The 10,779-nt window shown below is 36.4% G+C and overlaps 2 protein-coding genes across 7 annotated transcripts; both read left to right on the forward strand.

Moving 5' to 3' along the window:
* Window positions 1-310: 310 nt before the first annotated feature.
* On the forward strand, window positions 311-4,292 carry LOC107862042 (protein FAR1-RELATED SEQUENCE 6). Of its 5 annotated transcripts, none has more exons than XM_016707481.2 (3): window positions 311-564; window positions 914-974; window positions 2,135-4,292. In XM_016707481.2, the coding sequence occupies exon 3, from the start codon at window positions 2,135-2,137 to the stop codon at window positions 4,196-4,198; it is 2,064 nt and encodes a 687-aa protein (XP_016562967.1). In that variant the 5' UTR covers window positions 311-564; window positions 914-974; the 3' UTR covers window positions 4,199-4,292. The 5 variants fall into 5 exon arrangements, with proteins under 5 accessions (XP_016562967.1, XP_016562966.1, XP_016562968.1 ...); XM_016707480.2 differs by having other exon boundaries at window positions 341-564; window positions 914-979; XM_016707482.2 differs by having other exon boundaries at window positions 341-564; window positions 919-979.
* Window positions 4,293-4,813: 521 nt separating this feature from the next.
* On the forward strand, window positions 4,814-6,545 carry LOC107862043. 2 transcript variants are annotated; one of them, XM_016707484.2, is made up of 2 exons: window positions 4,814-5,107; window positions 5,267-6,545. In XM_016707484.2, exon 2 carries the CDS (start codon window positions 5,317-5,319, stop codon window positions 6,223-6,225), a length of 909 nt encoding a protein of 302 aa, XP_016562970.1. In that variant the 5' UTR covers window positions 4,814-5,107; window positions 5,267-5,316; the 3' UTR covers window positions 6,226-6,545. The 2 variants fall into 2 exon arrangements, with proteins under 2 accessions (XP_016562970.1, XP_016562969.1); XM_016707483.2 differs by having other exon boundaries at window positions 4,855-5,107; window positions 5,227-6,545.
* Window positions 6,546-10,779: the final 4,234 nt, after the last annotated feature.

Below are 10,779 nucleotides of genomic sequence, written 5' to 3' on the forward strand. Positions count from 1 at the left end.
TCGACAATTAGCCATTAGGGCATCACATTTAGTTCGAGCATTGAATTCTACAAGAATTACTTTATTCGGCATAAGTTCTTTAGGAATTAAGTTATTAAACATAAATTGTACAGTATATTTAATTTGCTCGGCATAAGTTTGGAGAACTTTTATTTTATCCGTCCGACGTAAGTAATAAATTATAATTTATAAAATATAACTTGTGCGAATAACTCCTATTTTATGAGTTCTGTATATTTATCGACATGAATAATGTAGGAAGTAAATTATAATTTATAAAACATAACTTGTGCGAATAATCCCCTACTATATTTTATGAGTATTCACACTTAAAAATATGGAAGAGCAAAAATTAAAAGGAAACTAAATTTAAGGGACAACCGTCGGGCCCCAAAATAAGGACATTTCTGCAGATGACCCCAAAGCCCAAGTTCTCCTCGAGGCTTTCGAAGCCCCAAAATCACCAAATGACCCGGATTCGATAGATTTCGACCCGCAATTCAAATAGCGCCGGAGTAGTTTCATTTGCTGACTGTAATTTCACCTCTCCGGCGAAATTGATTTGTAAGTTCCCACCTACTGGTTACTTGATAATCAAAGTATCGCCTTTGACTTGTTATACTTCTTCCAATATAAACATTATTCAAATGTATATGTAATAATTAAATTTGTTTACTATCTGATTACTACACACACTGAGTTTTGCATTTGAGAGAATTTTGTTTAAGAAACCCTGTGGAATTTCAGATTATGAGATATTGGTGTTTTTAGTTAGTAAATTAGGGAACTTGATGATTGATCTCTCTAACAGCTAATAATTAGAGTGGACCACATTGGCCCTTTGAGTTTAAGTTAGATTATTAGAAAACATGATTGTTAATTTGTTGTTTCTTTTGATAATCGTGGTTTTCAGGACAGCCTCGACTAATTTCTCGTGATACCTGCCACCTCCCACCAGCAGCAACAGGTACAAGGTAAGGTAAGGTAACTGTGTTAACCAAGTGTAGGACAGATGGGAAGAAATCACCGAGTATTTTTGTCTCTGATTGGATTTGAATCTTTGTAATAGCTAATAATTATAGAGTGCACCGCCTTATTCTGAAATTTGAATTTTTAAGTTTGAAGTTGATGACAGTTTTTGAAATGTCTCTTAGTGAACTATTGACTTGATTGGGGTAGTATTTTTTAATTGAACAGTTAGATGTTCTTACATTTTCCTTTATATTCGTAGTTTCCCTTCTGTGAGCAAAATCAACTGTTACTGGGGGTTTCAAATGTCATGAATGTGTGGTTCTATTTTGTATTCTGGTGTCATAATTATATTCGGTGTGTCTACATGTGAAGGGGTTGGAATCTTTCCGTCTTGTACTTCTTGTTTTACTGTTTAACTGAAATCATTTTCAAATTCAAATCATTGGAGGAAATGCTGCTTATTTACCATGTTTGCTTAGTGTGCTAGTATTATATACTACGTTTTGTCCCCAAAACTACTAATATATAGTTATATACTACACTGAAGGTGCTTCTTAGTGTTTATATCTCCAGTGAATGTCTGAATGAAGGCCAAGCTAAAACAGTGATAGTTAGAGCCTTAAAGGATGTCACTTACATTTGGTTGGATTTAAACTTTGACAAAGTAGAACAAAATCACAATTACTTTTAAAGCTGTTAATCGATCATTTTCAATCATTGGGCAGCTGGAAGCATTGTAGTCTGCTCATTCAACGAGAGTTTAGTTGAGAGTTGTTTTGCTGTATAATGTTCTGCAGAGAATGGTCAAGTAATGCCATATAGGAAAACCGATTATGCACTGTTTAACGGGGCTTGACATTCTGCTGTCACTTTCCTCTATCTATTAGTTCATCCTATGTTGAGTGACAACAGTTAGCTGTCAGTTGCTTTTATTACGAGATAACCGCTGAGACAATGCGTTTGCAATCTTAGATTTAAGCCTAGGTACGTAATCAAAATCCATGTAGTGCTACTTGATAAAAAGTTTGAGATTGCTTGTGATATAACCAAGTTCTGTACTATTACAAGTGGATAATCTGGCCAACCTTTATGTGATTTTGCTCTCTAAGTAGAAGTTTAGTTTGGTAATGTGTCTAATTTATTGAATGCATCTCAATTTCAGATGGAAGAAGCTTCTCTTGATAGTGTGCAAGATATTACTGTGCAAGACAGGAGGAAATTTCAAGAAATAGAGTCAGATGGGTTAGATGACCAGAACAGTGATCAAATTGAATCGGATGAATTATTTGTTCAAAATGGTGCGGAAATGGAGTCAGATGACCAAAATTGTGTTACTGATGGGCAGAAGGAATTTGTTGCCCCAGCGGTAGGAATGGAGTTTGAATCGTATGATGATGCTTACAACTACTATAATTGTTATGCCAGGGAGGTTGGTTTTCGTGTTAGAGTAAAAAATTCTTGGTTCAAAAGAAATAGCAGGGAGAAGTATGGTGCAGTACTATGCTGCAGTAGCCAGGGTTTCAAGAGGATTAAAGATGTAAACCGGCTGCGCAAGGAAACTAGAACTGGTTGTCCTGCAATGATGAGGATGAGAATGGTGGACTCCAAAAGATGGAGAGTACTTGAAGTTACTCTTGAACACAATCATTCCTTAGGTGCAAAAGTATACAAGTCTATCAAGAAAACAGGTGTTGGAAACAAGATGAAGTTGGATTCGAACTGTAATGCTGAAGTGCGAACAATCAAGTTATACCGGGCACTTGTGATTGATGCAGGTGCAAATAGGAATGCCAATTTTAGCGCAAGCCGGTGCAAATCTTCGTCTGATTGCCACAATAAGCTAAACTTAAGAAAAGGAGACGCACAAGCCATGTATAATTATTTCTGCCGCATGCAATTGACAAACCCAAACTTCTTTTACTTGATGGATCTGAATGATGAAGGGCAGTTGAGGAACGTGTTCTGGATTGATGCCAGGTCAAGGGCGGCATTTGCTTACTTTGTTGATGTGATCTACATTGATAATTTATATTTGTCCAATAAATATGAGATCCCTCTTGTGGCATTTGTGGGCACAAATCACCATGGTCAATCAATGCTGCTGGCCTGTGGCCTGCTTGCTGGTGAGACTAAGGCCTCTTATGCTTGGTTGTTTAAAGCTTGGCTCACCTGTTCTCTTGGACGTTTCCCTCAAACAATTATTACAGAAAGATGCAATGTTTTGGAAACTGCAATCAGTGAGGTGTTCCCGAGGTCTCTTCATCGTTTTGCTTTATCACACATCATGAGGAAAGTTCCAGAAAAGTTGGGAGGATTGCGTAACTACGATGTTATTCGGAAGGCATTGATTAAAACAATATATGAGAGTCTAAAGCCATTTGATTTCGAAGCAGCATGGAGATTTATGATCCAAAGATTTGGAGTGGGTGATCACGAGTGGCTTTGTTCATTGTACAATGACCGAGCTAAATGGGCTCCAGTTTATCTGAAAGATACTTTCTTTGCTGGGATGGCCACTGCCAGATCGAATGAAACATTGACTGCTTTTTTCGATAAATACGTGCACAAGCAAACTCCTTTAAAAGAGTTTCTTGACAAATATGAATTAGCTTTGCAGAAAAAGTTCAAGGAAGAAGCGCTTGCAGATGTAGAGTCGAGAAACTCGAACCCTGAACTCAAAACAAGATGTTCATTTGAGTTGCAGCTTTCAAATGCGTACACCAGAGAGATCTTCAAAAGATTTCAGTTAGAGGTAGAGGAGATGTATTCTTGTTTTAGTACAACACAGTTGCATGTTGATGGGCAGGTGATAATATTTTTGGTGAAGGAGCGTGTTCTGGAAGAGGGAAATAGGAGAGAGATACGGGACTATGAAGTTCTGTACAACAAAGCAGCAGCCGAAGTTCGTTGCATTTGTAGCTGCTTCAACTTCTATGGATATTTGTGCAGGCATGCATTGTGTGTGCTGAACTTTAATGGTGTGGAAGAAATCCCCTCAAAGTACATTTTGTCACGGTGGAAAAAGGATTACAAGCGATTATGTGCATCAGATCTTGAATCCAGTTCTACCGAGTCTACTGAACAGGTTCAATGGTTTAACCAGTTGTACAGAAGTGCATTACAAGTTGTGGAAGAAGGGATGATTTCCTTGGATCATTATAAAGTAGCTCTAAATGCATTTGAAGAGTCTCTGTCTAGAGTTCACCACATTGAAGAAAAAACCTAAATAAAATTTCTTTGTAATTACTGTATCTACTCTCTGTCCTTGTAATCGAAGGATGCCTGAATCTCTTTCGTGTATAGTGATTTCAGAACAAGGACATTTGAAAGTGTGTTAATTTTCAGCAACCCTCCCCTAGAAGCTTGCTTAGTGAAAATGCTCGAGTAACAAAATTAACTCGCTCTTTGGACCTGAGAAGTCGAAAGAACTGATTCTATTTGTGACTTACTTCAGCATACATAGAACGAGACTTAAAAGCATACTACTTCTTCTTCAATACGCATAAATCATGTATCATATTTTCTTATGTCACCTTGTTATACTCGATCACCCAGAATTCAGGAAAAAAAAACCGAATAATCTGTCTTATTATGTTTATCCAAATTCCTTTTCGCCATCAACCTTGTGCGTATAGGCCATTTACAACCATTTGTGGAAATAATTGAGAAGCATACAAGCTGGTTCGGGCAATGTAATTATTAAAAAAAATGCACCTTGAAAGTGTTATATCCATGATGCAATTATTTAAAAAAATGCACCTTGAAAATGATAAAACGAGTAGTAAAAGATCACCAACTATATAGGTATGTGGATGAACATTAGCCACATATCCAAAGGTTTTTTTTCCATCTATCCAAGCCTTCCGTTGTTGGTGATAGGTGGCAGGTATTCCATAAGTTTAGTTGAGATGCACGAAAGCTAGCCTTAATTTCACGATTATAAAAAGTAAAGGACTAGTTTATCATCAGTCAAAGTTCAAGGGGTATGAGCGCACTTCCCATTTTTTCTTGAAAGGAAAAAAGTCAGAATATGGGTCCTCATTTGCCCCGCTTCAATTCTCCCGCCATTTGTGAAAAAAGAGAAAAGAGGGAAAAAGCTCCAAACCCTAACTCCGCTTAATCCCTCATCGATCTGGTATGTTCCTCCCTCCCTCAAATTGAACCTCTATTTTCATTTCTATGAATTAATTGCTAGTTTTTGTCAGCTAAAAATCTCTCTAGTTGCATCTGCAATTTTTTTTTTTTTTTTGGTAGTGTTTATTGAGCTAAATGAAGTTCAAGGCGTTTTTAACAGACAATGGTGTCAACCTCCTGGACAAGAGGTTCCTACAAGCCCTTGAAAAAATGGGAAAGATTTGTCACCTTTATCTAACGAGAGATCATGCATACTTCCTTCATAACCTCCTTAACGGTGATGGAATCCAATGCATTGCTCAATTCCGTAAAGAAGCACTCTTCGATGAGTATCGCATTTCTAGTCAAAACGATGATCGGATTTCTTTTGCTATTGATCTCTCTCTTTTGCACCGCGCTCTTCATAGTATCATTAGTGTTTACACCGAGTTTAGTGCTGGGGATAGTGGAGTTCCTGGTGGAAATAGTGCCCCTAACCGTATTCAAATCAAGCTGGTGAAGAAGCTTCCTCCTCATTCTCAACAACCGATGCCTTTTCTTACTTTCGAGACGAAAGGTTACAAGTCTGCTGTTATTCAAGATGTGCCTATATCTAAGCCGTTGTCGAGGTCTGATGTGCTTGAATTACAAGCAGCTCTTGATATGGCTCAGGATTTGCCTCAGACGCTTATACAAGTTCCGGCTATGCAGCAGTTACAGAACTTCGTGGAGAAAATGAAAAATGTTGGTGATGTGCTTAATGTTTCTATTAGCAAGTATGGTGATCTGCATCTGCAAGTTTCTACTACGCTGATTACGCTTGGTGCTGAGTTTCGGAAGCTGACAGTTATAGGAGAACAAGCGCAGAGTCCAACGGAGGATCAGAATTTGAGTGCTCAGTCAAGGACGAGAATAGCAATTCAGAGAGGAGATGCAATGACAGTGCAAGTGAATGTAAAACATTTCTTCAAGAGTCTTCAGTGTCAATCAGCAAAGCCTGATTGCGCTTTCTATGGGATCGCTCAGCAGGGTTCATGCTTAACTGTCGTATTTCAGTTCTTCATCCCAGGTACACATCAAACGGACAAGGCAATCAGTCTACATTGTCGGCTACCTGTTCTCGACACTGGATCTAGTTGAAAAGTTGACTAAATCAAGATTGGTGTTTCTTTGGCGGTCTAACCTTCCTAAATTCCTTGCTGGTTATGTTAATACAGTCATAGACTCGTAGCTGATAGCATTAGTCATCATAACATGGATTATAATGTCCTTTCTGTGTAATTAAATGAAGACTTAATTATGTAGATTAGACTCTTGGTCCTGCACTGGTGAGATATATACAACTGCCTGGACTTTAACGGGTTGTGCAATCCATTGTTCTCCCCAATCTTTTGCTAGTTTTGGAAGGTGTACTATTGTAGTAAGCGTTTTCTTGATACTCGTATGGTGTGTTTTAGATTTTTGATACTTGTTTGATGTGATGTGATATAGATTTCTATTATGCTCCGCGTTTGCATGGTGTAGCCCCGTGGCAAATTAGACATAGCACAACTTAGAAGGCCTGGATAACAGAGTAGAGTATGGGTAAGGGAAGATCTTAATTTTCATCATACTTGTACTTCTCTAACCTTAGCAATGAAGTAATGATTCTCCAATTGATAATTGATTTTAAAAGGTGAAAGTTTCCTTCTTTTTTCCCTTCGCTTTTTAGGTGACAAAAGTTAATGTTATCTTAAAGTGTTCATTCTAACATTGTTTGGGACATACATATGAAATATCATCAATCTTGTTAGTTTTCTTTCCCTAGACTTGATCCTAACATGTCATGTCCACCATAGGCTCTTCTTGGTTGGTGGAATTGTGATGTCACCACAGAGAATCTATAAACGAGCCAATCAAAAAAGCAATTTGCACTCTGCTATAATGGATTTGTTTTATGACTTGTTCATCACTTTCTTCATTGTTCCTTTTTGTTTTGGTTTTCCAACCGCCTTGACTAAATTTGAATTCATATATTATACGGATCATTTTTGGAGTCACACTTCTAATTTTTTTCCGTTCATCAACGTTCAAACTTGATATTTTACGGATGTCCTACCACAACCCATGTTGGTTCATCATCCCTCAATTCTCTTTCGGATGTATACATTATTTTTCTCCTCTTTCCATTTTTATTTGTATAAGGATTTCTGCTGATCCAGTCCTTGTTTTCCTGATAAAATTAATTTATTCATTAGTGTTTTAATTATCACAGTTTGGAAATCACTTTTTTGAAAAATGCTCATATTTCTCTGATAAAAATTATTAATATAACATTAATTTCTTTTTTACAATCAATTACCTAATGTTCTGTTATTCATATTATCATAATTTTTATCCAAACTTTTTTTAAAACCGAAATGTTAGTCTTTAAGTTAGAGATGGCGATGAGGAAATATACTCATCATTTTAAGTAAACAATTCTAAAAAGCTATTTCCTATAGCTGACTGTCTATCAAACTTTATGAATATCCCATTTTAACATCTCTACTTAAATAAATGAAAAAGCATAACTAATAAACACCTTTTTTTTTTTTTTTTTGGTCAAGGCGATTGCATTAATTAAGAAGAGGACTAGGGTGGTCTCAGTAATCGTTAGTTGGGTTCAAGTACATGACAAAAATCAGCCCCCTTGTCCGGGGTTAAGTTACAAACATTTATAAATCTTGCAAAAAAAGTTCCCGCCATATCTGCCCACAATGCCTTTTGTACACACATTGGCGGAACTTCTAAAAGGTTGCTTGTCAAAAAGCATTTCCATCTGGGATCCTGACTTCGCCAAAGCATTCGCTACCCCATTTTGCTCCCTATAGCAATGTGACACCATGGGCTTTCCTAGCCTTCTTAGTTTTGACCTGCAATCATCAATAATAAAATCGTAAAATAAGTTACCATTAGCCAGCCATGATATAACTTCAGTCGAATCAATGAAGATTTCAATTGGTAAAATGTTATTCTCCTCCACCAGGCGTAGCTCTTCGTGGAGGGCAACTAGCTCCATTTGATTGTTAGTGGTCCAAGGGTAAGCTTTCGCAAAACCTAGGACCCAACGACCATCTGAGCCACGAATCACTCCCCCAATACCTCCCTTTCCAGGGTTTCCTTTGCAAGCTCCATCAGTATTGAGCATAAAGGAACCATGCTTGGGTCTGATCCATCTAAGTTTGATATCAACTTTACGGTGGCACTGTTTATTAGGAGAAACGAGAGAGATATACTCTAAGGTCACGTCATAAGTCTGTTTCAGTTAGGACGAGCATTCAAGTTGTTGAAGGTATTATGGTTTTTGTTCTTCCATATAGCCCACAGGCTGAATGGAAGGATGTTGTGTCAGCTTATCATCTTATCAAAGCTCTTGTGGTTCAATAAGGACCAAGTGGAGTGCCAATTTTGAGGGTAGAAACTGGCAGTGTTGAGCCCATCAATCTTAGAGCCAGCCTCAAAGAGATAGTCCAGAACTCTTTCGTTATGGGGCACTCAAAGAAGACATGGACAATATCTTTAGTCAGGTAATTACAGGTCTTGCAAGCAGGGCTAATGCCCATCCCTATTCTACTAAGGTAGGACGAAGTAGGAAGCCTGTTATGCTGGGCTAGCCAAAGGAAAGTTTTGAATTTTGGAGGGCTGTTGGTATTCCAGACCCACTTAAAGGGATGACTAGTATGAGCATTAGGAGCTTTTAAGGGGGTGGTAATGAGGTTATTCATGGATTTGGTGGTGAAGCAGCCACTCCCAGTGAGGCCTCAAATTAAACAATCACCCTGAATTGAATTCTGGGGTTCCTTCTAAAGGAGCCCTTCGACTGCGAGTTAAAATGAGAAACTCAAGTTTAATTGTCTGACTTTAAAAATTAGTGCAGGTTTAGGACATTGTTTGGCCATTTCTGTCGCACTAGTATAAAGGGGGCAAAATCTTCTTACTTTAATGTAATAATCATAAAATTTAATAATTGTTGTTATGAAATATAAAGCGCGAACAAGAATAAAAAGAGGAAGAGGAGAGATGACTTCTTTATTTCTCTTAAGGAACAAGGGATGATTTACAATGAAGAGAACCGCTCTATTTATAGGCGAAATTCTTCTTAATTTCTCTCCAAAATATAGGCATTCCATGTCTTGATAAATACTCAATATATTTTGATAGATATTCATTATATCTTGATAGACAATTACTAATTGATAGCTAATGTGTCTCGTTAAAATCTTACTAAAAATAATTCAATGAAAAAAAATTCAGTGAATGAAAAAAAGTATATTTCTCTAGTAGTACTTATTTCAGCTGCTAAAAAATTTATAAGAAAAACTCAGTGGATAAAATCTTAAAAGGAAAAAATTGTACAATGCGTATTGACTCTTCTTGATGAGAACACAAATTTAAAATCTTGAATCTTCGCATTTCAATCTTGTACATTATTTTCTCAAAGTTGTAGTTGATAGAGATTTGATGAATGATCATTCATATTATCACTCGAATGAATCTGTTGCACGTTGATATCATTATTTTTTTGAGCTTATGTATGTGTATAGATTTGACGACAAGTGCTTCGTTCTTTCTCCGTTCTTGAATTCTCTCTTAAATTGAGTTGTGCATGCTGCATTATCTTCACATAAAATTATAGATATCTCGCCATATTTTAAACATACTTTTCTCGAAGGAGATGTATTATTGATCTCGACCACACACATTTTCTGTTTGCTTCATGAATATCTATTATCTTAGTATTATTTGATTATCATGTAAAACAACATGTTATGACAATCACCTTTCATGACAAGCGATAGTTTGCTTGTAACGCACTCTTATATCGATCAGATGAATATTCTGTATATTCAAAAAGTTGATAATATTTGTTAGGATAAACGTACTCATACAGGAGCTTTCATTTGAAATATGCAAGTGATCTTATTTTACTATCTTCAGGAGCTTCAGGATGTCGCAATTGTTCATGTCAATTTATGAATTTTTATACTAGTAAACTTTAAGTTTACCATGACGTGTGTCTTTTGATTTAGAATTCTGATACATTTTTTAATTTACTACTTTGAAGTAAATTTCAGAATATTTCTTCTCAATTATTCTACCTACTCTGGAGGTGGGTTGTGATATCTTTATAACAAAGGCGCGTTTGAATTTATAAGCTTGACTAAATATGATCACATTCGCCCCCAAGATATAGATCCGCATTTGTAACAATTAATCTCATTCCTCAAGAATAGAATATAATCATGCTTTAAGCATATCAAATTATGATATCTTAGAGTAATCTCTTTTAAGATATTGCTACTACAAGAGCAAATTGAGGCACATGTATGATTTATTGTTACCACATTCATTTCAGAGAATGAAACATATTCAATGAGATAAGTTTCATGATTTTTAACTAAATACACATTATTTTACCTTAACTATCATTATATCATCAATATAGGGCATTGAGATACATACTTAATGTCTTATTCATATAAAGCGTCCTAGACATAATAAATCGATTGAACTTAAACTCAATATCTTATCATCATGATGTATCGAAACTCAACCAATATCTTAATTTTTTAATGCGATTAAATTTGAATCCATCGTCTTACCCACTACTCAATGATATATAGGCCAAAGTGTCATGAGACTCACTCTCATACTTTTAAAGATATTACCACT

This window comes from Capsicum annuum, chromosome 3 (assembly GCF_002878395.1).
Source record: "Capsicum annuum cultivar UCD-10X-F1 chromosome 3, UCD10Xv1.1, whole genome shotgun sequence".
In the NCBI taxonomy this organism is placed as follows: domain Eukaryota; kingdom Viridiplantae; phylum Streptophyta; class Magnoliopsida; order Solanales; family Solanaceae; genus Capsicum; species Capsicum annuum.

What these genes read in the sequence shown, in the direction of transcription:
- LOC107862042 (XM_016707481.2), top strand. Translation starts at nt 2,135, where the DNA reads ATGGAAGAAGCTTCTCTTGATAGTGTGCAAGATATTACTGTGCAAGAC.
- LOC107862043 (XM_016707483.2), top strand. Translation starts at nt 5,242, where the DNA reads ATGAAGTTCAAGGCGTTTTTAACAGACAATGGTGTCAACCTCCTGGAC.